The 27,060-nt window shown below is 36.6% G+C and overlaps 1 protein-coding gene across 1 annotated transcript in view; it reads left to right on the top strand.

The window, feature by feature from the left end:
* Positions 1 to 25,435, top strand: part of GTF2A1 (general transcription factor IIA subunit 1) — a 46,839-nt gene extending 21,404 nt beyond the window's left edge. The window contains exons 7-9 of the mRNA XM_063090851.1: positions 8,816 to 9,136; positions 20,628 to 20,717; positions 25,127 to 25,435. Coding sequence (XP_062946921.1) covers positions 8,816 to 9,136; positions 20,628 to 20,717; positions 25,127 to 25,234 — 519 coding nt within the window. The 3' untranslated portion in view covers positions 25,235 to 25,435. The remainder of the gene's footprint in view (positions 1 to 8,815; positions 9,137 to 20,627; positions 20,718 to 25,126) is intronic.
* Positions 25,436 to 27,060: the final 1,625 nt, after the last annotated feature.

Raw genomic sequence — 27,060 nt, 5'->3', positions numbered from 1 at the left:
TTAATATAATTCTCTCAAGGTCCATCCATGTTGTTGCAAATGGCAGTATTTCATTCGTTTTTATAGCTGAGTAGTATTCCATTGTGTAGATATACCACATTTTCCATATCCACTCATCCGATGATGGACATTTGTGCTGGTTCCAACTCTTGGCTATTGTAAATAGTGCTGTGATGAGCATCGGGGAACAGGTATACCTTTGACTTGATGATTTCCATTCCTCTGGGTATATTCCCAACAGTGGGATAGCTGGGTCGTATGGTAGATCTATCTGCAATTGTTTGAGGAACCTCCATACCATTTTCCATAGAGGCTGCACCATTTTGCAGTCCCACCAACAATGTATGAGAGTTCCTTTTTCTCCACAACCTCGCCAGCATTTATTGTTCAGAGTCTTTTCGTTTTTAGCCATCCTAACTGGGGTGAGATGGTATCTCAGTGTAGTTTTGATTTGCATTTCCTGGATGCTGAGTGATGTTGAGCATTTTTTCATATGTCTGTTAGCCATTTGTATATCTTCCTTAGAGAAATGCTGACTTAGCTCTTTTGCCCATTTTTTAATTGGGTTGCTTGTTTTTTTCTTGTAAAGTTGTTTGAGTTCCTTGTATATTCTGGATATTAATCCTTTGTCGGATATATATTTAGCAAATATTTTCTCCCACTCTGTTGGTTGTCTTTTAACTCTGTTAATTGTTTCTTTTGCTGTGCAGAAGCTTTTTAGTTTGATATAATCCCATTTGTTTATTTTTCCTTTGGTTGCCCATGCTTTTGGGGTCGTATTCATGAAGTCGGCATCCAGTCCTATTTCCTGAAGTGTTTCTCTTATGTTTTCTTTAAGAAGTTTTATTGTTTCAGGGTGTATATTTAATTCTTTAATCCATTTTGAGTTGACTTTAGTGTATGGTGAAAGGTATGGGTCTAGTTTCATTCTCCTCCATATGGATATCCAGTTCTCCCAGCACCATTTGCTAAAGAGGCAGTCTCTTTCCAAGTGTATAGGCTTGGTGCCTTTGTCAAATATCAGATGGCTGTAGGTGTGTGGGTTGACTTCTGGATTCTCTATTCTATTCAGTTGATCAGTGTGTCTGTTTTTATGCCAGTACCATACTGTTTTGGTTATTAAAGCTTTGTAGTATAGTTTAAAGTCAGGTAGTGTTATGCCTCCAGCATTATTTTTTTTGGTCAGCGTTGCTTTGGCTATGCATGGTCTTTTGTTATTCCATCAAAATATCTGCACAGTTCTTTCCATTTCTGAGAAAAATGTTATTGGAATTTTGATGGGGATTGCATTGAATTTGTATATCACTTTGGGTAGTATGGACATTTTCACTATGTAGATTCTTCCAATCCAAGAGCATGGGATATCTTTCCATCTTCTTGTATCCTCTCTAATTTCTCTCAGCAGTGGTTTGTAGTTCTCATTATAGAGATTTTTCACCTTGGTTAACTCAATCCTAAGTATTTTATTTTTTTGGTGGCTATTGTAAATGGGCAGGCTTTCTTGATTTCTCTTTCTGCATGTTCACTATTGGAGAATAGAAATGCTACTGATTTTTGTGTGTTGATTTTGTATCCTGCTACTGTGCTGAAATCATTTATCAACTCCAACAGTTTTTTTGTAGAGGTTTTAGGCTGTTGGATATATAGGATCATGTCATCTGCAAACAGGGACAGTTTGACTTCATCTTTTCCAATCTGGATGCCCTTTATTTCCTTCTCTTCTCTGATTGCTCTGGCTAGTACTTCCAACACTATGTTGAATAGGAGTGGTGAGAGTGGGCATCCTTGTCTAGTTCCTGTTCTTAAAGGAAAAGCTTTCAGCTTTTCCCCATTCAGGATGATATTGGCTGTGGGTTTGTCATATATGGCTTTAATTATGTTGAGATACTTTCCCTCTATACCTAACTTATAGAGGGTCTTTGTCATGAATGAATGTTGAATTTTATCAAATGCTTTTTCAGCATCTATAGAGATGATCATACGGTCCTTGTGTTTGATTTTATTAATATGGTGTATCACATTTATTGATTTGCGTATGTTGAACCAACTTTGCATCCCTGGGATGAATCCCACTTGATCGTGGTGAATAATTTTACGTATGTGTTACTGTATTCTGTTTGCTAGTATTTTATTGAGGATTTTTGCATCTATATTCATCGAGGATATCGGCCTGTAGTTTTCTTTTTTGGTTATATCTTTACCTGGTTTTGGTATCAGTATGATGTTTGCTTCATAGAATGAGTTTGGGAGATTTTGCATCTGTTTCAACCTTTTGGAATAGTTTATAAAGAATTGGTGTCAATTCCTCTTTGAATGTTTTGTAAAATTCTGCTGTGAATCCATCTTGTCCTGGGCTTTTCTTTGTTGGGAGCCTTCTGATAACAGCTTCAATCTCCTTTATTGTTATTGGTCTGTTCAGATTTTCTACGTCTTCGTGGCTCATTTTTGGGAGCTTGTGTGTGTCCAGAAATTTATCCATTTCCTCCAGATTTTCAAATTTGTTGGTGTATAGTTGTTTATAGTAGTCTCGAATGATTCCTTGTATTTCAGATGAATCAGTTGTAATATCGCCTTTTTCATTTCTAATTTTTGTTATTTGAATCTTCTCTCTTCTTTTTTTTGTTATCCATGCTAATGGCTGGTCAATTTTATTTATCTTTTCAAAAAACCAACTTTTTGATTCAAATTTCAATTTCATTAAGCTCTGCTCTGATCTTAATGATTTCTTTTCGTCTGCTAACTTTAGGTTTGGATTGTTCTTGTTTTTCTAGTTCTTTAAGGTGAAGTGTTAGGTTGTTCACTTGCCATCTTTCCAGTCTTCTGAGGTGAGCATTTAATGCAATAAATTTCCCCCTTAATACTGCTTTTGCAGTATCCCACAGGTTTTGGTATGATGTATCATTATTTTCATTAGTTTCAATAAATTTTTTGATCTCCTGCTTGATTTCTTCTTGGACCCATATGTCATTAAGTAGAGTGCTGTTTAATTTTTATGTGTTTGTATACCTTCCAGAATTTCATTTGTTATTGATTTCTAATTTTAATCCATTGTGGTCTGAGAAAATACATGGGATAATTCTAAGTTTTTTGAATTTGTTGAGACTTGATTTGTGACCCACCTAATATGTGATCTATCCTGGAGAATGATCCATGTACTGATGAGAAGAATGAATATTCTGAGGTTGTTGGATGGAATGTTCTGTAGATATCTGCCAAGTCCAATTGGTCTAGAGTATTGTTTAGATCTTGTGTTTCTCTGCTGATTCTTTGCCTAGATGATCTGTCCAATATTGACAGTGGGGTGTTCAGGTCCCCTGCTATTATGGTATTAGGATCTATTTCCTTCTTTAGGTCTAATAGAGTTTGTTTTATAAATCTGGGTGCTCCCACATTGGGTGCATATATATTTATGATTGTTGTGTCTTCTTGATGGATCAGTCCTTTTATCATTACATAGTGTCCCTCATTGTCTCTTTTTATGGTTTTTAGTTTAAAGTCTATTTTGTCAGATGTAAGAATAGCTATTCCAGCTCGTTTTTCTTTTCTGTTTGCATGGTAAATCTTTTTCCATCCTTTCACTCTTAGTCTATGTGAATCTTTATGGGTGAGGTGGGTCTCCTGAAGGCAGCATATGGTTGGGTCCTCCTTTTTAATCCAGTCAGCCAGTCTGTGTCTTTGATTGGGGAATTTAAGCCTTTTACATTAAGAGTTGTTATTGAATAGTGTTGATTTATTCCTAGCATTTTATTGATTATTGTTTGGTTGTCTTAGGTGTCTTTTGTTCCTTGCTTTCTGATTTACTGTTTCTTTTCTGTGTTTGTTGGTTCCTTAGGTTGTAGATACCCTTTTTGTTTGTTTTCTCTTCATGAATGCCATTTTTATTATACTAGTGGGTTTTGATTTTTCTTGGGTTTTTATGGTAGTGGTAGTTATTTTTCAGGAACCAAACCCAGTACTCCCTTGAGAATTTCTTGTAAGGGTGGTCGTGTGGTGGTGAACTCCCGCAGTTTTTGTTTGTCTGAGAAATATACTATTTGCCCTTCATTTCGGAAGGATAGCCTTGCAGGGTAGTGTATTCTTGGCCGGCAATCTCTGTCTTTTAATATTTTGAATATATCATCCCATTCCTTTCTGGTTTTTAGGGTTTGTGATGAAAAGTCTGATGTTAACCTGATTGGGGCTCCCTTATAGGTGATTTGACGCTTCTCTCTTGCAGCTTTTAAGATTCTCTCTTTGTCTTTGAGTTTTGCCAATTTGACTATAACGTGTCTTGGAGAAGACCTTTTTGGGTTGAATACGTTTGGAGATCATTGAGCTTCCTGGATCTGAAGATCTGTGATTTTTCCTATACCTGGGAAGTTTTCTGCCACTATTTTGTTGAATATGTTTTCAATGCAATCTCCTTTTTCCTCCCCTTCTGGAATACGCATGACTCGGATACTTGAGCCCTTAAGGTTGTCTGATATCTCTCTCAGATTTTCTTCAATGCCTTTGATTCTTTTTTTTTTTTTTTTGTCTGCTTGTGTTATTTCCAACAGCCCATCTTCAAGTTCAGAGGTTCTCTCTTCAACTTCGACAAGCCTGCTGGTTAAACTCTCTGTTGTGTTTTTTATTTCGCTGAATAACTCCTTCAGTTCGGCAAGTTCTGCTATATTTTTTTTTCAGGATTTTTTTTTGTCTTTTTTGTGACCGGTACTCAGCCCGTGAGTGCACCGGCCATTCCTATATAGGATCCGAGACCGCGGCGGGAGCGTCGCTGCGCTCCCAGCGCCGCACTCTCCTGAGTGCACCACAGGCTCAGCCCTCAGGATATTAATTTACTTGTACATTTCCTCTTTCAGGACCTGTATACTTTTCCTCGTTTCATCATGATGTCTAGCTGAGTTTTCTTGTATCTCATTCAGTTTCCTTAGAATTACTGCTCGAAATTCCTTGTCAGTCATTTCAATTGCTTCTTGTTCTATAGGATCTAGAGCTTGAGAGTTATTATCCTTTGGTGTTGTACTTTCTTGATTTTTTGTATTTCTGGTATCTTTTTTTCAATGTTTATTCATTGTGGCAGGGGGTTTCACAGTCCACAGATTTGACACTATTGACTGACTAAGATGTTGCTGTGGTTGCCAATTTGGTATGGCTACCTCAGTGACTGCTCAGTTGGCCACTAGTACCTTGCGTGTGTGGTTGCCTCGGGTCTTGGGCCTCTCCGGGGAGCCACTTTTCTGGTCAGCTTGGACTCTGCTGGGCTGCTGGATCACGGTGCGGTACCACAGGGTGTGTGGTCTCTGCTGAGCTTCCACCTCTTGTGCTGGACTTCTCCCTGTTCTGTGCGTTCTGGCCCGGGCTGCTGGGATGCGCCGAGGCACCACAGAGCATGTTGTCTCCTTAGAGCTTCCCCTTCCCCTGCAGGATGTCTCCCTGCTCTGTGCGCGCTAGACTGGGCTTGGGATGGAGCCGAGTGGTGGCGGTGAAGCCTACCTGCTGCTGGATCGCGCAGCAGTGGCCCCCTACAGGGTGTGTGGACTCTACGGAGCTTCTATCTCCCTTGCTGGACGTCTCTGTGCTCCGTACGCATTGGTCCGGGCTGCTGGATCACGTGGCAGCAGTGTGGTCCCCGTGGCATTCCCGCCTCCCTTGCCGGATGTCTCCCTTCTCCAAGCGCACTAGGCTGGGCTGGGAATGGAGCTGGGTGCCTGCAGTGAAGCCTATCTGCCAGATCATGCAATGGCGGCCCTGCAGGGCATGTGGTCTCTGCGGAGCTTCTGCCTCCCCCGCTGGACTTCTCCCCGTTCCGTATGCACTTGATATTATGTTTTTATAGTTTAAATCGGTTGATAGTTTCAGGGTCTGGGAAGTCCGAAGTCCAGGAAATGTATCTGGTGAATGCCTTTTTCTTGATGGTGACTCTCCATAGCAACTCAGGGTATCACTTTTTGAATGGCTAAGCCAGAGAGTTTTTTTTTTTAAATGAAGAGAAATTAAGGTTAGATACACAATCTCAAGTGAGATAGGTACTTCAAAAAGTTTGTGGAAATGGGCTGGCCTGTGGCTCAATTGGGAGAGCATGGTGCTGACAACACCAGGTCAAGGGTTAAGATCCCCTTACTGGTCATCTTTGCATGTCTTGCAAGTGGGATGGCATCTCTCACAGGTCTGTGTTCTTTGCTCTGCATAGTGACGCTCGGGGCAGGTGCGATAGCATTCTCCCTTGGAGGGCAGCAGAAAGAAGAATGTATCGCAGGCCAGGCAGTCCATGGGCCGTGGGTCCTGGCAGGCCTTGCAGCTCCTGCTGCACCTCTGGCACTGGCCAGTGGAGTTCTCCATGTAGTATCGTTTCTGAGACTGGGAAGTCCAAAGTGCATTTGGTGGTGGCGACAGTGACCCAGGGGTCTCACATTGCAAGATGGTGGAAGCAGAGAGAGCTTAACTTACATTTAATATGTTAAAAACTGAATGATCATCTCTGCTTATTCTTCATCATCTCCCTGAATGTGCTTTTCTGTCAGTGGCAGCACTCTCCATCTAGCCTCCTAAACTAGTCATTCAGCCTTCATTCAGCAAGCAGTACTGAGTGTCTGGGTCTTCACAAGGGGTGGCCATTTAGGAACAAACAAAGCAGACTTGACTCTAGTTTTCATGATGCTTATGTATTTTATGAAAGGGAATGTGTGGTAACTTCCTTTTCCTTTATCTCTAAAATATAAAGTATCATTAAGTCCTACCAATTCTTTTTAATAGTTTCTTTTTTTATTTTTGGACTGTAGTTTTCTCATGTTTGCAGTCCCTTAATACGCTTGAAACTATTTTCTTCTCAGTTTGTCTTGTCAGTTCTTTAGTACATAGTCATAATTTATTACTAATAATACTGTATCATCCTCTTAATCGATTTCTATGCCTCTAGTCTTGTGCCTTCCTAACTTGACTGATTTATAGTCATCTTTCTAAAAGTCTTAAATTTTTCTGATGACTTCCCAGTGCCTGTTGGAAAAAATCTAAACTCCTCAACATGGTTTTAATATCTTTTTTCGGATCTTGTTTCTTTGAACTCTCCAGATTTATTTCTTACCATAATTCCAGTTATTTGCTTTAGCTGCTATTTAGATAAAGTTAACAAATACTTGCACCTACTTGTGTGCCAGGTGTTAAATTATTGTACTGTGAGGAAAGCGATGAAAAAGGAATGGTTATTTTCTTAGGGAACGTAGGTACTTTAAAAAAGAGACAAAGAAACACATAATATCAATATAATAGTATGATGATAGAGGCAAGATCAAAGCAGTAATATTAATCCAGCCTGTTTACAGCTTTCCAGGTTATGTGCTGCTGTCACTTCTGGATTTCCTTTGATGTTATTCTTCTATTTAGAATGCTGCCTTTGACCTTCCATCCAGCAGCTCTCTCCGCTCCCCGCAAATGAACAAATCGAACAGAAAAGCCTGGCTAATCTCCTTAAAGCACAAACAAATTAAAGTATTACCTACTAAGAAGGCTTCCTTGATCATGCCTTGTCCCCAAACTGAATTTGGTACCCTTTTTTGTGTTCTCATAAAACCACATACTTTTATTATATATCCCATCTTTTTGAGTGCTTATTGCTTTGTCTGTTGCACCATTAATCTGTAAGCTTCTTAAAGGAAATACAGGTTGAGTATCCTTTAACTTAAATGCTTGGAACCTGAAGCGTTTCGGATTTCAGATGTTTTCAGATTTTGGAATATTTACATATACATACTGGCTGAGCATCCCTAATCTGAAAATCTGAAATGCTCCAATGAGCATTTCCTTTGAGTTTCATGTCAGCACTCAAAGAATTCTGGATTTTGGAACATTTTGGACTGCAGATTTTCAGGTTAGGGATGCTCAGTCTGTGCTATGTCTTACTATTTTTGCATTCCTTGAACCAAATGGCAAGTAAGAGGCTTTCAGTGCTCTTTATTTATTAATAATTATAATATGTTAATTGTGGTACAAGGGTACTTAAACAATTCATGGAAAAATGGCAATGAAAGATAATATGAATCTTTCCATGAACTTTTTGATATAGCTCATACATATAGTTAATAATATTTGTTAATACATTCTTTCAAGTTGTGGTTGACTTTAGAATCCTAGAATGCAGGAACTGGAAGGAACTTTAGAAATCATCTAAGCTGGTGGTTCTTATCTATGGTTGCATGATAGAATCAACTGGGGAGCTTTAAATAAAATACATAGCTTTTGTCTTACACCAATTAAATCTGAATATTAGTGTGAGGACAAGATATCAGTATTTTTTAAGTTACCAGGTGGTTCTAATTTGTAGCCAGGTTTGAGAACCATTGATCCTGGTCTGACAGCTTTATCTATATCTGATCTTAGGTGAAACTAGAGCCAGATGTTCAAATTCTCAGTCCAGTGTTCTTCGTGTTGAGACAGCATGGCATAATAGTAAGAGCATGGGCTCAGGACCAGAAAGCCTAGGTTCAAGTTTTGCTTCTTAGTGACAGTAAGCTTTGCAAACAACTAAACCTCTTTACACCTCAAGTGAATAAACTAATAACCTGTATCATCTTGGCCTGGTGCCTGGCATATAAATACTAAGTGCTCAGTAAGTGAAGCAATTATCTTTAGAAAATCTTTTTCCTTCAGAAATTTGAATGGCAAAATGGAAATTTAGTGAGTCAGAACACTAGTTAAACATTGCTTTTGTGTTTTAGTAGTTTTACCTATGTTTGAAATACGTACATTCCTGGTGATTGTTGAACATTTGGGCCTATTTGTATGTACCATACTTGATCCTCTCACTGTTTCGTAATATGTGGTTTTCTTTTGCTATAAGGTACTGGCCCCTCTTCCTGGAGGGATTTCACCACAGGCAGGTGTCATCATCCAGCCTCAGCAAATCTTATTTACAGGAAATAAGACTCAAGTTATACCTACGACAGTGGCAGCACCTACACCAGCACAAGCACAGATAACTGCCACTGGCCAACAGCAGCCTCAGGCCCAGCCTGCTCAAACACAGGCTCCATTGGTATTACAAGTTGATGGAACTGGGGATACATCATCTGAAGAAGATGAAGATGAAGAAGAAGACTATGATGACGATGAAGAAGAAGACAAAGAAAAAGATGGAGCTGAAGATGGGCAAGTGGAAGAAGTAAGTTTCTAGTAAAAGACTTAAAATAAACATTTCCTGCTTTACTTGGTGCCAAACTGATGAATTATATCCTATTTTTTCAGAGGCTGTTAGGTGCTGTACAACATAGGATTTTACGGTAAAGTTAGATTGTTCTGAGTTTAGTAAGGTTTTTAGATTATTCTGGCTCTATCTTCATAGTTGTTTCATATAGCTGGTGATAGAAAATGAGTGTATGTGAAGTTAAATTGTGTTAATAAAGGTAGTAGAGACAGTGCAAGTAATTCCAATTCTTTGGCTTATGTTTATATAATATGGTAAACATGAGACTTTGGTAGAAGAGATAGATTGGTTAATCTTTTGCTTCAGTAATTCAAAAGGCATGGCAACATTTAGGGAAGAGAGGAAATCTAAGAAAAACTAAATGTCACAGATATTTTTATTTTGTTTTATTTTATTCATTCATTTTTATAAGGTTGATTGTCAGTGTGCATAAATGTGACAGAATTATTCAAAACCTTCTTTTGGTCCATATTTCATACCTGTTCCTTAATAACATTATCTACTCTTAGTACCTGTCTTCTCGGAGCATGTAAACATCTTTGTTTTCTTTGTTATGCTTAATTTTTACCAGTCTGATAGGTAGAAAATGGTGTGTGTCTCATTTTGGTTTTACTTTGTATTTCCTTAATTATTGATGAGTTTCAGTCTCTTTTCATGTATTTATTTGCGATTTTGTTTTTATCATGTGGAAGTGCTTACTCACATCTCTTCCCCATTATTATTCCCTAAATTCTTAGTAGTTTCGATGCTAGTCTACGTGACATGACATGTTTTTATTGTTTTCCTGTTGTTTATTGGTAATATGAAAATGTGTAGAGCTTTTAATATTCATCTTTGAACCAGCTACTTTCCTAATGTCTTTTGTTAATGCTAATAATGTATCTATAGATTCTTTTGTGTTTTCTATATAGACAGTTATATCATATGTGAAAAATGGCAGTTTTTCTTGCTTCTTTGACTATGCCCTCCTGAAGAGTATTTTTTAAAAGTGGTGATAGAAAACACCTTTGTCTTATTCTTAAATTTAAAAGTAATCTTTTCTGTGGTTCACCATTAAGTGTACTGTTTGTTGTAGGGTTTTTGTTTGGGGGTATCTGGCCGGTATGGGGATCTGAACCCTTGATCTTATGTTATATATATAACATTGTGCTCTAACCAACTGAGTTAACCAGCCAGTCCTTTGTAGGTTTTTTATGAATACCCTCTGTTAGGTTAAGGAAGTTCCCTTCTATTCAGAAGTAGCTATGAGCTTTGCTTTTTTTTTTTAAAAAAAAACATTTATTTTGGGGGTATGGTGTGTTGTTTTAATATATGCATATACTGTACATTGATTCACTTAGGGTAGATATTGTTTTTTAAAACTATAAACAAATGTTGAGTCTTGTTAAATACATTTTCTGCAACTATTAGATAATTGTACCATTTCTTACCCTTAATTTTTTTTTTTTTTTTTGTCATTTTTGTGACCGGCCGCACCGCGCTCAGCCAGTGAGTGCACCGGCTATCCTTACATAGGATCCGAACCCGCTGCTGGAGCACTGCTGCACTCCCAGCGCCACACTCTTCCTGGTGCGCCACGGGGTCGGCCCTTAATTTGTTATTTATGATGAATTTTATTAATTGATTTTTCTGTTTGTAAACCAATCTTGTATTCCTGGGATAGCACACCTTAATCGTCATGTTACCCTTTTAATGAATTGCTGGATTCACTTTGTTTAGGACTTTTGCATATATATTTATAAGTGATACTGTCAGTGACATTCTGTTCTCATACTCATCAGGTTTTTAGGTTTCTGATAGCCTTATAAAATGAATTTTGGGGAGTTCCTTCTACCTTGAACTTCAAAGATTATACAGTCGACGCCAAACAACATAGGTTTGAACGGTGTGGGTCCACTTACATGTGAATGTTCTTCAGCCAGCTTTGGATGGAGAATACAATATTCACAGAATTGGAACCTATGCATATGGCTTTTTGTATTCCCAGTTCCGTAGGGCTAACTTGAGTATCCTTGGATTTTGGTATATAGGGGGAAGGGGGGTCCCCTTGAACCAATCCCCTGTGGATACCAAGGAATGACTATACTTAATTCTTTGAATATTTGTTAAATCATGCTGCTATGAATGTCTGGGCCTAATAATCTTACTCCATTCAAGTATTCTGTTTTGTTTTTGAGAGTTATGGTAAGTTATATCAACTTATAGCTTTGTTTATTCTACCTTATGTTTTTTTCCTATTTTATTAATTTCTGTTCTGAATTAACTGTTTCATTTGTGGATGATAGGATCTCTGTGATTGTGGATCCTTTGAAATCGGTTCAGACTTGCTTGCCTGCTTTTGTATATTCTCTGTGTAATTGAACAAAGAATGTGTCTTCTGCTGTTTAGTACTCTCTTCTGTATGTCTGTTAGATTTAGATTGTGAATAGGTTTGTTCAGATATTTATATCCTTATTGATATTTTTTGTGTTCTTGATCCATCATCAATTATTGAGTGAGATATGTTCAGATCTCCGACTGTAATTGATTTATTTCTCATTGTTTTTCTGTCATTTTTCCCTTTTATATTTTGAGCTTAAAAACGGGTGCACGTAAACTTAGAATTGTTCTATTTTCCTAGTGAATTGAAACTTTGATTATATAGTGTCTTTATTTCTAGTAATTTTTTTTTAAACATAATGTCTGTTTGATATTAGTAGAGCCACACCAGCTTTGTTTTGGTTAGAATTTGCCTGGGATATCTTTTCTTATTCTTTCACTTTCAAATTTGTTGGATCTGTAAGCTTTAGGTGTGTTTTTTGTAAGTGTAATACTGCCATTTATGTTATTATGTTAAAGTTTTTGTATCAGTCAAGACTATTAGTGGAAAAGAATAGCCTTTTCAACATTTGTGCTTGGACTACTGAATATCCATATGCAAAAGAGTGAAGTTGGACCCCTGCCTCATACCAGATGCAAAAATTAACCCAAAATGGATCAAAGACCTAAGTCTAAGAGCTAAAATTATAAAACTCTTAAAATGGGTGAATCTTCAGAACCTTGGCAATGTTTTCTTACATATGACACCAAAAGTACAAGCAATCAAAGAAAATGTGGACTTCATAGATTAAAGTTTTTGTGCAACAAAGTACAATATCAAGAAAGTAAAGAGACAACCCACAGAATGGGAGAAAATATTTGCAAATCTTATATCTGATAAAGATCTAGTATCCAGAATATACACATAATGCCACATAATGATGTTTTGGTCAACAACAGACCACATATACAGTGGTGGTCTCATTAGATTATGACGGAGCTAAGAAATGCCTATTGCCTGGTGATATTGTAGCTGTTGTAGTAGCTCAGTGCATCACTCATGGGAGCAATAGGTTGTACCATATAGCTTGCACGAGTAGTAGGCTATACATTCTAGGTTTATATAAGTACATCCTATAATGACTAAATAGCCTAACAGTGCCTTTCTTAGAACATATTCCCATCATTAAATGATGCATGACTATGTAAAGAACTCTTTACAGCTGAACAACAAAAAGACAGTCCAATTGAAAATTGGGCAAAGGACTTGAGTAGACATTTCTCCAAGGACAAGATACAAATAGCCAACAAGCACATGAAAAGATGCTCAGCATTTTTAGTCATGAGAGAATTGCAATTCAAAACCACAATGACTTACCAGCCAACCACACAAAAAAGAAGAAAAAGAAAACAATGAGATACCACTTCACACCTACTAGGATGGTTATTATCAAAAAAGAAAGAAATAAAATATATGTTGGTGAGCATATGGAGAAATTGGAAACTTGTGCATTGTTGGTGGGAACATAAAATGGTATAGCTGCTATGGAAAACAGTTTTCTGTCTCCTCAAAAAATTTAGCATAGAATTAACCATATGACTTAAAAATTCCACTCCTAAGTGTATACACAAGATAATTTAAAATAGATGTTCAGTCAAAAACTTTTACACGAATGTTCATAGTACCACTGTTCATGATATCCAAAGGGTGTAAACAACCCAGATGTTCATCAGCTGATGATAGACAATAAAATGTGGTATATTTATACAGTGGAATATTATTTAGCTATAAAAAAGGAATGAAATACTGATAAAAAGGATGCATCATGGATGAACCTTGACACTGTGCTAAGTGAAAGAAGCCAGATACAATAGGCCACATATTGTATGATATCATTTATATGAAATATCCAGAGTTAGATAAATCCATAGAGACAAAGCATATTAGTGATTTCCAGGGGATGGGGGTGGGGGGGAATGAGGAGTGAGACTGTTTAATGGGTAAGGGTGATGAAATGTTCTAGAACTAGACAGTGGTGATGGTTATCACATTATGAATGTTCTTAGTGCAAATGAATTATATACTTTTAAGTTGTTAAAATGGTAAATTTTATGTTATGTGACTTTACCTGAAATTTTTTTTTCATTTTACATTGGTGATATCTATTTTAAAGAACATAAGAGCTGACTGGTTATCTCAGTTGGTTAAAGCATGGTGTTAAAACACCAAGGTCAAAGGTTCAGATCCCTGTACTGGCCAGCTGCCAAAAAATAATAAAGCCCTTACAGAGAGACAGGAAGCCATGCAGGACCCAGGCAAGTGAGCCCTGCCCCTGGAAGACCCTCCTGGCTGCAGCCGAGGCCCTGCCAGAGAGATAAGAAGCTGCACTGTCGACAGCACTCCCTACCCCTGCTGCAGATAGCAGCATAGAACGAGTGGGCCATGACAGCCACCACCACAGCAACTGTTGCCATAAGGATGGCTTGCTGCCATAACAGCAGCCACCAATACCTCACAGGGTACCTGGTGACCACTTATCGGTATGGACAGAAGGAGAATCACCACCAGAGCCTAGGTAAAGAGAAAAGAAAAAAGAGAAAACCCACCAGAATCACCCATTCAAGTCAAGGAGCACTAGTATACCCCAGTGCACCCATAGGGTCAGGGTGAGCTAGCCAGGGTGCCAACAGTCCTATACAAGAACACCCACCATAACCTAAGAGTAACAAGACTTCAGGGCTCTACACCCCAAAATTGGAGAGCTTGTCCATGTCCTGATGAACCAATGTAGTGTCACCAACCTCAGCAAGGACTAGATCACAGAGGCACTCTCTCATAAAGTCCAACGCCAAATTCAGTCAAAGAGATTACACTATTGTGTCTAACTGGAACCAATACTAAAACACCCCACTCAACCATCATTATAAAACACATCCACAAGAGGAACTCCTTCTCTGCAAACCCTCTTCCAGAGTACAAGAAAAAGCAACTTCTTCTCTACCAGATGACTAAAGACCAATGTAGAGATACTAGAAATAAGAAAAACAAGAAAATATGATACCACCAAAGGAATATAGTAATTTTCAAATACCAAGTCCTGTAGAACAGGATGTTCTTGAAATGACTGAAAAGGAATTTCAAGCAACAATTTCAATGAAACTCAATGTGATACAAGAAGACTCTGATGACAGCAAAATGAGAATGTGTCTAGGAGTTGAAGGAGGAAATGTACAAAGAAATTAAAGCCCTAGAAGAGAATGTAACAGAGCTTGTAGAGTTGAAGGATTCGTTTAACAAAATAAAAAACACAACAGAGAGCTTAAACAGCAGACTAGAACAAGCAGAAGAGAGAATTTCTGATCTTGAAGATGACCTTTTCGAAATAACCCATGCAAGCCTGGCTCCCTGGCTCACAAGGAGAGTGCGGCGCTGGTAGTGCCAAGGCCGCGGGTTCGGATCCTGTATAGAGATGGCTGGTGTGCTCACTGGCTGAGTGTGGTGCAAACAACACCATGCTGAGGGTTGCGATCCCCTTCCCAGTCAGGAAAAAAAAAAAAAAAAAAAAAACCATGCAGACCAAAAAAAAAATTTTTTTTTTTTAAGAAAATCTAAGAGAGCATACAACCATAAGTGCTCAAATATCCAAATCATAGGTGTTCCAGAAGGGGAGGAAAAAGAAAAAGGCATTGAAAACATATTCAATGAAATAATAGTGGAAAACTTCCCAGGTTCAAGGAGAGGTACAAGTCTTCAGATCCAGGAGGCTCAAAGATCTCCAAACAAATTTAATCCCAAAAGGTCCTCTCCAAGACACATTATAGTCAAATTGGCAAAGCTCAAAGACAGAGAGAATATTAAAAGCTGCAAGAGAAAAGTGTCAAGTCACCTGTAAGGGAGTCCCTATCAGACTAACAGCTGACTTCTCATCAGAAACCCTGAAAACCAGAAGAGAATGGGATGATATATTCAAAATATAGACAAAAATTGCCAGCTGGTAGGAATGCTTTACCCATGCAAGGCTATTCTTTCAAAATGAAAGACAAATAGTGTATTTCTCAGACAAACAAAAACTGCAGGAATTCACCACCACATAACCAGACCTACAAGAAATCCTGAAGGGAGTACCATGCCTAATACCTTAAAAACAACCATCACTACAATGAATACTCAAGAAAAACAAAACATACCAGTAAAACAAAAATGCAAACAATAAAGAGAAAAGAACTTTTATCTGTCTCAAGAAACCAACAAACACAGAAGACAAACAGTAAAACGGAAAGAAAGGAGCAAAAGATATTTAAAACATCCAAACAAAAATCAATTAAATGCCAGGAGTAAATCAACACCATTCAATAATAATCCTTAATGGAAAAGTTAAATTCCTCACTCAAAAGATACAGACTAATTAATTGGATTAAAAAGATATACGCAACAATATGATGGCTTTGAGAGACTCACCTCACCTGTAAAGATACACACAAACTAATAAGGATGTGAAAGGATGAAAAAAGATATACCATGCAAACAGAAACCAAAAACAAGCTGGAGTAGCTATTATATCAGATAAAATAGACGTTAAACCAAAAACCATAAAAAAAGATAAAGAAGGCCACTATAAATGATAAAGGGATCTATCCAGCAAGAACATCTTACAATCATAAATATATATGCACTCAACATTGGAGCAGCCAGATATATACAGCAAACACTATTAGACCTAAAGAAAGAGATATACCCAAATACCATAATAGTAGGGAACCTGAATACCCCACTCTCAACACTGGACAAATCATCTAGGAAAAAATCAACAGAATCAGATCTAAACAATACTTTAGACGAGTTGGACTTGGCAGACATCTACAGAACATTTCATCCAACACCCACAGAATATACATTCTTATCAGCACATGAAACATCCTCCAGGTTAGACCACAGGTTAGGTCATAAATCAAGTCTCAACAAATATTTTTTCAGGTCACAATGTATTAAAATTAGAAATCAATAACAAATGAAACTCTGGAAACTGTACAAATACATGGAAATTAAACAGCATTCTACACAATGACACGTGTCCAAGAAGAAATTAAACAGGAAATTAAAAAATTTATTGAAATTAACAAAAGTAATGACACATCATACTAAAACCTATGGGATACTGCAAAAGCAGTACTAAGAGGAAAGTGTATCCCAATAAATGCTTCAGAAGAATGGAAAGATGGCAAATAACACTTCACCTCAAAGAACTAGAAAAACAAGAACAATCCAACCCCAAAATTAGTAGACAGAAAGAAATAAGATAAGAGCAGAACTAAATGAAATAGAAACTCCAAAAATAGTTTTAAAAGATCGATGAAACAAAAAGTTTGAGAAGATAAACGAAATAGACCAGCCATTAGCTAGACCTAGAAAAAAAGAAGACCCACATAACAAAAATTAGAAAAGAAAAAGGAGACATTACAACCAATACCATGGAAATACAAAGAATCATTGGAGACTGTTATAAACAACTATATGCCAACAAATTTGAAAACTTGGAGGAAATGAACAAATTTCTGGACACACAGAAACTAACAAGACTGAACCAAGAAGACATAGAAAACCTGAACAGATGAATAACAAAGAGATTGAAGCTGTAATCAGCAGTCTCCCAACAAAGAAAAGCCCAGTACTGGATGTCTTCACTGCCAAATTCTACCAAATCTATAAAGAGGGATTAATATCAATTCTCTACAATCTATTCCAGCAAATTGAAACAGAGACCATTTTCCCAAACTCATTCAATGAGGCAAACATCACCCTGATTCCAAAATCAGACAAAGATGCAACAAAAAAAGAAAACTACAGGCTATCTTCAATGAGTATAGATGCAAAAATCCTCAGTAAACATTAGCAAATAGAATACAGCAACACAACCATAAAATTATATGCCATGATCAAGTGGGATTTATCTCAGGAATGCAAGGATGGTTCCACATACACAAGTCAACAAATGTGATGCACCACATCAACAAAATCAAAGATAAAAACCATTTGATTATCTCAGTAGATGCTGAAAAAGCATTTGACAAAATTCAACATCCCTTCACAATAAAGACTCTCAACAAATTAGGTATAGAAGGAGAGTATCTTGACACAATTAAAGCCAGGTATGACAAACCCACTGCCAATATCATGGGGAAAAGTTGAAAGCTTTTCCCTTAAGAACAGGAACAAGACAAGTATGCCAACTCTAGCCACTCTTATTCAACATAGTATTAGAAGTACTAGCCAGAGCAATCAGGGAAGAGAAAGAAATAAAGGGCATCCAGATGGGAAAAGACAAAGTCAAATTATCCCTGTTTGCAGATGACAATAGCCTATATATAGAATAGCCTGAAGACTCTGCAAAAAACTGGTAAGAGTTGATATTCAGCACAGATGCAGGATACAAAATCAACATGTAAAAATCAGCATTTTTATACTCCAACAGTGGACTAGCAGAAAAGTCAGGAAAGCTAGCCCATTTACAATAGACACCAAAATAAAATACCTAGAAAGAAAGCTAACCAAGGATGTGAAAGATCTCTACAACGAGAGCTGCAAATCCGTGCTGAGAGAAATTAAAGAGGACACAAGAAGAGATGGAAATATATTCCATGCTCTTGGATTGGAAGGATTAATATTGTGAAAACGTCCCTAGTACCCAAAGTGATCTACAGATTCAACACAATCCCTATCAAAATACCAATGACATCCTTCACAGAAATGGAAAAAACAATCCTAGCATTCATTTGGAACAACAGAATAGCCAAAGGAATCTTGAGCAACAAAAATAAAGCCATAGGCATAACACTATCAGACTTCAAACTATACTACAAAGCTTTAGTAACCAAAACAGCATGGTACTGGCATAAAAACAGACACACGGACCAGTAGAACAGAATAGAGAATCTGGAAATCAGCTCATATACCTACAGCCATCTGGTCATTGAGAAAGGCATCTAGGGAAAAGACTGCCTCTTCGATAAATGGCTCTGGGAAAGTAGGACATCCCTATGTAGAAGAATGAAATTAGACCTGTACCTCTTACCATATACCAAAATCAATCAAAATGGATTAAAGAATTAAGTATCCTGAAACTAAAACTTCTAGAAGAATACATAGGGGAGACAGTTCAGGAAGTAGGACTGGGCATAGACTTTATGAATACGACCTCAAAAGCACAGGCAGCAAAAGAAAAAAACAAATGGGATTATATCAAATTAAAAAGCTTCTACACAGCAAAAGAAAAAACAGAGTGAAAAGACATCCAACAGAGTGGGAGAAAATATTTGCAAAATATGCATCCAACAAAGGATTAATATCCAGAATATACAAGGAACTCAAGCAGCCTAACAGCAAAAAAACAAGTAACCTGATTAAAACATGGGCAAAGGAGCTGAATAGTTATTTCTCAAAGGCAGATATAAGAATGGCCAACAGACACATGAAAAAATTCAGCATCACTCAGCATCTGGGAAATGCAAATCAAAACCACATTGAGATGATATCCCAGTCCAACTAGGCCAGCTGATATCAAAAAGACAGAATATCTTCCCCCCCCCCCCCCCGGTTTGTGTGTGTGTGTGTGTGTGTGTGTGTGAATTTATATATTAATTTTTAGCTCCCACCAATAAGAAGATATAACAACCACAATTATTTGAAGTTGATACGACAAGCAAACAGAAAGGACATTGTTGGGGGGGAGGGGGGGAGGGAGAAGGGAGGGAGGTTTTGGTGATGGGGAGCAATAATCAGCCACAATGTATATCGACAAAATAAAATTTAAAAAAAAAAAGAATAACAAATGCTGGCAAGGACGTAGAGAAAGGGGAACCCTTCTACACTGTTGGTGAGACTGTAAAATGGTGTAGCCGTTATGGAAAATGGTATGGTTGTTCCTCAAACAACTACAGATAGAACTGCCATATGACCCAGCTATTCCACTGCTGGGTATATACCCAAAGGAATGGAAATTATCATGTACTCTCATGTTTATTGCAGCTCTATTTACGATAACCAAAAGTTGGAACCAGCTGAAATGCCAATCACTGTACGAGTGGATAAGGAAAATTAAGTGAAAATAAGCCAGACACAGAAAGAGAAATATTGTGTGTTCTCACTTATACGTGGGAGCTAATAAAAATAAATAAATAAATGGGGGGAGGGAAAAGACACAACAATCACAGTAATTCCTTGAACTTAAGAGAAGTTAACAGAACTGAGGTTGCTGGGGGTGGGAAAAGGGGTGAGGGAGGAGGGAAAGGGAGAGAATTGGTAAAGGGCCATGAAAACCAATTTTATTGTATAATGATAAATTTTTAAAAAATAAAAATGTGTATATATACACAAAGATGTGTGTGAGTAGGGATAGGCCTGGACTTAATATCATCTTTATTATTTTCCTTTCTAGTTTTATTTTGTCCTACATTCTCTTTCTCCATTTATTAGAAATCTGAGTTATGTCTTTTATCTTCCACTACAATTGAGGTGAAGATTAACATAATTGGCCATTTTATGCTCTAGTTAGGTTTTATTTTGGCCCTTAATTCTTTTTGGTACTGAGATTTCTCACCCCCCTGCCTTTTTTAAAAAACAAAATCAGAATCTTGATTATATTTCACGCCTCTTCCGTAACCATTATAATGGTAAACCTGCTGATTTGTCTTCAGAGTCCCAGTCCTTAATGTAAAGACACATAGAGTGCTAGCCTATTGTGTTACCCTTTTTTTCCTCCTCCAGTTTTCACCATTTTATACTGTTTTTGGTACATAGTGCCATTAGTTCATTAAACCTTCATATTTTCTTTGGTCTGCTTGTGGGCATCTTAAAACACTTATTGTGGAGAATTATCTTCTTGTGCTTAAAGAGTAAAGGAAACAAAGTTGAAAATCTTTTCAGAGTTACAAATTATATAGCTTACTATTTTAATTGTATTTAAATTTCATGCTGAAATTTCAGTAACATTGACAAACTCTTTAAATGACAGCTGATTTTGTGTGTGAGTGAATGTATTCCATTTGGCACTTGGTTCTCGAAGAACATCAATGTGATTGTATTTCTCTTCATTGAATAGTAGGAGTCTTTTAGTTGTAATACATGGGGTCTAAATAAATAAACTGTTATTTGTAGGAACCCCTCAATAGTGAAGATGATGTGAGTGATGAGGAAGGACAAGAACTCTTTGACACAGAAAATGTCGTTGTATGCCAATATGATAAGGTAAGGATTTTATCTTCAGATTCCTGACATTATTTCCTTTGTGATTTCTTCCTTAAACTGTCCTTTCTGCCTTTTTGAAACATCTGGGCAGTTGATTAATGCCTCTTATATTCACTGTAAACAATGTGAAAACAGTGTTATAGTTTTATAGATAATTTTAGTTGAATGAAAGATTAATTTATCAACTTTACATTTGAAAAATAAGTTATTGATGAAATGGAGAGACATATGATCTTTTTTGCTTTTTAGACTTTCTCTCTACATGTAAACAAAGCCACTTTAGGGTTGTCCTTTAGTAACAAATGGCTAACTCAGTGGGATAGTCCTGTTTTTTTTCCAGTTAGCCGCACTGCCTCAAACCTAGAAGAGTCTAATAGAATTTTTATAACTTTTTTTTTTATTACTAAGGAGAAGACTAGGGCAATAAACAGGACTGAAAACTAACAACTAGATAAGTTTTTACTGAAAATCATTTTAAAGATTATTTAGCTTTGCTGTGCTTTGGTAATGTTGAGGGATTTTTAAACCAGTTTCTGTGAGAATTAGCAATTGACTCCTTGTGGTCTTAATTCTTAAACCAGGTTCTTTCCAAATATTTAATTGTTTAGTTGTTTGTGTTATTGTTGAGATTTGTGTTATCAAGATATTGAAATTGGAATAAAATTTGGTTTGGGGGTACAGTCATTAAATATATAATATATCCACGTATTACATTGCATTTATAATTTAATTTCAGCAGAGGTCTTTACCAAATGCTGAAAACTCTAACAGATGCAATTGGATTCTGTTTGAAACCATTTATTCAATTTTTTCATTCAACAAATACTTATTGAGTGCCTAAATGTACCAGGTGTTATTTTTGGCAGTGGAGCTGTAGTCATGAACATACAAAATTTGTGCCCCGCCTGAAGTTTACTTTACAGAAGAAGAAAATCTTAAATTTACGTTGTTTTTATACAAAAGAGTGTGGTAGGTAGCTGTGCTTATTGCAAACAAATCTATGTGGAGAATGCTAGGACAATGGATCTTAACATTTACTAATAAAAAGGTAAAGTTGGACCACTTACGTATGGGTGAAGTTACAGAATAAAGTCAGTGAGGTCATTGATTGAGAGTTTCACAGCATTTACTTTTGTGCATTATGACTTCCAGGTGAGTGTTGTTAATGCCCTGTATATGTTATATAACACATGTAATTTCCTGTTAGGTACATGTAGAGCAAAGAGTATGAGGTTCAAACAGCAAATACTAATAAATCTTTATTGTCAGGAGGTCTTAAGGGAACCTCTTGCAACCAAATTATTCAGAACACAGTGTCATGGTAAGATGTCAGATTTGTCAGGTAAGAGAGGCCTTTTACCTTAACCTGACCGAAGAATATGCTTCTAAGTATTTTTCTAGCATAAGAGAGTGGTTGTATTCTCCTTTGGCACAAATTGCCCATGTAATATTTTATATGTTAAATTGGTTTGTTTTTGTTCCTGGAGACATTAATGTTTTAAACTAATAAATTGAAAATAGCTTTAAATAGTATGTTGAATGATAAGCAATTTCAAAGTTTGCAGAAATCTAATTTTAGGATTCTAATGAGTTCTAAAGATTGTAGGGGAGGGGGCTTGGTGTTTTAGCCCACAGTAAAGACTGGTAGTGTTTTATGACTGGTTACAATGGGGTTAGATATGGTTTGAGCCAACTTGAATTTTAGGAGTTTAGTTTTGAAGCCTAAACTTTAGAATTTCAACAATGATTCAATTTTAGAAAAGATCATAGAAGGAATAATAAAGTTCGTATTGCCAATCAAATCAGAATTGTAGACAAATACTTATAATGTATCCAAGTGCTTGCTGAAGTGTGGATAGAGAGGGACTGATAGAGCATTTAGTGAAAATTGCCTCAGGTGTAGAGGCTTCAGCCTTGTTTATAGGTAATTTTATTTTAATACATTTTTCATTAGGAAATTTTAGAGGCTTTTCACCTGATATTCAGGACATACCTTTATGAAGGGCTTAGGGCAGTATATGAATTGCTTTTCAAGTTGTACTTTCTGCTTTTATTCAAATTAAAATATTTACCATTTATTACCCAATATGACTATAGTGCTGAATGTATGGACCATCTGACCCATGAAACTTCTACATTTGCTTTTTTCAAGTTGCCTTACAGCAGAATGTTGTTTCTTGTCTGTGGAGTTCCTATTTCCTGGCTACACATCACTTTTCTTGTTTTTCTTTATATAATCCTAGCGTCCTTCAGGTTGCAGTCACTAAATTTATGCTGGAAATCAATTTGTATACACATTTTTAGCATAATTAATACTTTCTCTATAGGGAATCAAAGAAAAGGGGAGACAGAGGTCTTTTCATTCAACAAATACTTACTGAGTGTCTATGATGTCCTAGCGCACTATTCTAGGAGCTCGAGATATAGTGGTTAGCAAAACAAAACAGTCCCTGCCATTGGGAAGCTTACTGTAGTGAGGGGAGACAGATGCTGAAACATAATTAATTAATATGATATAAGCTGATAATTGGTATGGAATACAGAGCAGGGAAAGGGTACAGGTTTCAGTTTTAAATGGAGTAGTCATAGTAGGTCTTTTGAGAAGATGACATTTAAGCAAATACGTGAAGAGAGTTATCTCTGCCATTATCTGGTGGTAGAGCCTCCCTGTTGTGTGTGAGGAACAGCCAGTAGGCCAGTGTGGTTGAACTGGAGTGAGGGAGGAGGAGTGTACAATAGTAGATTAAGTCAGTGGAATAAGGGCAGGTGGTATGGGTCTTTGTAAGGATATGGGCTCTTATTCTGAGTGAATGGAAAGCTGTTGGAAGGTTTCAAATGGACAGATGATGTGATCTGATTTTAATTTTAAAAGGATTTGCCTTTTTTGTTGAGAGCAGAGTATGGGGAGGAAGCAAGTGTTGAAACAAGGAGACTTTTTAGGGGATGTTGTAATAATACAAGTGAGATAATGGTGACTCAGACTATGGTGACAGTATTAATGTTGGTGAGAAGTAGTTGGATCTTGGGTTTGTTTTGAACAAAGAGTCCACAGGGTTTCCTGACAGTCTTGGATGTGTGGTAGAGAAGAAAAAGAGGGATCAAGTATGACTCTCAAGATTTTGGTGAGAAACTGGAAAGAAGGATGGCAGTGCCATCAGCTCACATTGGAAAGGCTACATATGGAATAGGTTTGGGAGAGATCAGTTCAGTTTTGGACAAGTGAAGTCTGGTATGTCTGTCAGACATTCAAGTCATCCATCTTAAGATAATAGATTTTAACATCAACATAGTGTATTTAGACCAGAGCTATAAGACCTCTAAATTCAAGAGTCTCTGCCCTGCCTGCTATTTTAGCTTTATTATGGTCTGTATGGTTTTAATAAGTAAGAAAAGTTTGAGTCTAGAGGAAGAGCGTGAGAGTGGTTTTCAAAAACATGAAGGTGGTTTTTTTTGGTTTCAAAAGGCAGAGCTAGGATCAGTAAGCGAAAGTTAGAGGAAACAGATTTCAGTAAGGGGTAAAGTATGAAAGGCTTAAAAGAGAGTTGTCCCAGAGAGGAATAATTTAATTTGAAATTCTTTGCCCTTACTTTATCATATTGAAGCAGACACTGAACAACCATTTGCTAGGAATAAGACATATAGAATGTTTGCACTGGAAGATTAGACCATGGAATTTTAGGAAGGGATCTCAGAAAATATCTGTACCTGGTGAGCATTTCTGCATTATTATATGAAACAGACTGATTTAGTAAAAAGAGTGTTGGACCAGAACTTAAGAATCATCTTTGTCACTTAATAGCAGAATACCCTTGGTCAAGTCATTGAACCTCCTCTCTAAGACATAATATTCTCATTTGGAAGCCTAAACTAGTTGATTTTTGAGGTACCTTTGAATCATAGAATAGGGAGAACCAAGGGACCTTCTTTGGAGAATATTTGGAGCTTGAACTGAACATCGAATAATGAGTGGCGCTTACTAAGGGGAAGGGAAGAAAGGTCACTTTGGTTAATTAAGTCGTCCAACTCCTCTTAACCCCAAATCTATGGAATTGCAAACAACTAAAAACTACGAGTAAAGGCAAGGATAGGAGTGCCCAGAGTCTGTCCTTCCCCTTTTGTCTTAATTGTGGATGTACATAGTTTTTGGAATCTGCTATAAATGACTGGATGATCAGCATTCCCTCAGATATATTTTTTAAATACTGCTATCCATAAAGTTCCGTGTTAGGTCTTGAAAACACTATGAGGAGTTTTGTTTTAGTAAAAGAAATCCATAATTGCATTACTTACAGATAACTTTTAAAACACCCACCTAGTGAGTGAATTTTTTTTTATTAAATTAAACTTTATTAAGGAACGAGTTTCTCTGTTTTCTGATTGTATCATATTTTCATTTTGTTTTTATTTAGATACACAGAAGTAAAAACAAATGGAAATTTCATCTCAAGGATGGCATTATGAATCTTAATGGAAGAGATTATATATTTTCCAAAGCCATTGGAGATGCAGAATGGTGAAGAGTTGTTCTTTTCTTTTATAAATAAAAGAAACTTTAATAACATTTAAAGTGGACAGTTTGAAACTTGGGACATATACCAACCAAAACTTCACTTCTGCATGTCAGAAAAGTGCAGTAGAAGCAAAGCTACTGGAACAAAGATAGACCTTGACAACACAGACACTACTTCTAACTGGCAAGCCATGGAACTGTAGCACCTAGGGATGTACGGGTGGGAGGGTTGGGGTTTGTGTAGGAAAACCATAATTGTCAACTTTAAATACAGGTACCTGCCACCAGTAATCAGCATGTAAAGCTTTGTCTATATTCCTTACTCCAACTTGGGTTCAATCAGAAGATACTTGTTGGAATGAAATGAAGAAACTTCCCTTTTGATAGATTGAACTGAAACTGCTTATTGTATGTGGTTATATTTGGTAAAAGTTGCGTGTGAGCTTTTTACAAAAGGGTAAGAATTAAGGTGTTGAATTTTAATTCACTTGTATAAGAAAATTTAAAACTCTCATAATAGGTCTTAAATATTTTTACTTGCTGTTTTCCCTCAGTAATATATACCTCTTCCTTCCCTGCTTTATGAAACATCTATTTATAAGATGTAAAGGAAGTAATCAGTGACCACAGTTTGGAGATATAATTTGATAGATTTTCATATTTACTAAATGTAATTTAAATACTTGGGTCTTGTCTGAGTTGAGTGGAATTAAAATGGCAATTTTAATTTCCTTACAGAAAAACTATATTTGTTTCTTTTAGTCCCACATCTTAAAAAGAAACCCCAAATTGGCTTTTCAGTAGTAGTATTTTATTTCACAAAGGTACCATCTAGCATAAATTGTATACACATGAATATATGAGTTTATGTAGATTTTGCCTGTTGGGCTCAAATGTGTGCTTATATATGTGTTAAAGCTAAACATTCAGATAATATTCTGTATGTTTATTGAAGCTTAGGGCAGGTGGTGAGGACTTGGATTTTTATTAAACAATTTAGTAATTATAAAGGTTTCTTGTGTTTACTAGTAAAGAATTTTAAAAACCTATTGAACAAAGTTTTTAAAAGCAATTTTGTAATCTGGGGGGGGAAATTGAGGGGTAGAGAGGGGTGGGCCACTAAGTACATATTTACCTCTCCTTGATTTGGTGGCCCTTCCAGGCATTGATAATGTGGACATGGGCTCCAGTTTGCACATTGGGAAGAAAGCGTAGAAATTTGACTTATATATTAAAGATAACAGAAATTTAGTATGTATATTAACAATGCATAGCTCTGTATTCTGTAAGGGGCTCTAAAGAACAATAATATAGCACTGCTATGTGTGAATTAGCTGCCTGGAAGAACTGCAGGAACCCTTGTCTTCACCTTTGTGTTCTGATAACTGATTTGACTTTTCATGGTTTTTGTCTTGACAAAATTCACATGTGTTTAAGTTACTTGTATATTGATTTTTTTTTAGTCTTCAATTTTTGTCTTCCTTTTATTTGCCTTTGTGTGTTTCCAGAAGTAACACATAAATACTTTAAAGTATATTATAAATAAGTAAGCTGTGAGCTATTATAGTGTTTTTTTCTTTCTTTCTTTTTTAACAGATCTTTAAACTTCTCAAAAAGGCTTATCATTTATTTTTTTTGTTTTTGCTTATTTCCCACCCCACTTACCAATTTGGTCTCTTTCACTTGTGTTCTGAACTTTGGTGTAAATGGTGGTATCCAGCATGCTAGTAGTTAAGTTTTATTTAGATGCCATTACTGGTAATACAGTTTTTATTTTGACTATATTAATTTTCTGGAGGGGAAGCTTACTTGTTTACCCCACTACTCTCAAAG

This window comes from Cynocephalus volans, chromosome 3 (assembly GCF_027409185.1).
Source record: "Cynocephalus volans isolate mCynVol1 chromosome 3, mCynVol1.pri, whole genome shotgun sequence".
Taxonomy (NCBI): Eukaryota; Metazoa; Chordata; class Mammalia; order Dermoptera; family Cynocephalidae; genus Cynocephalus; species Cynocephalus volans.
This window is presented reverse-complemented; position numbering and strand designations above follow the sequence as displayed.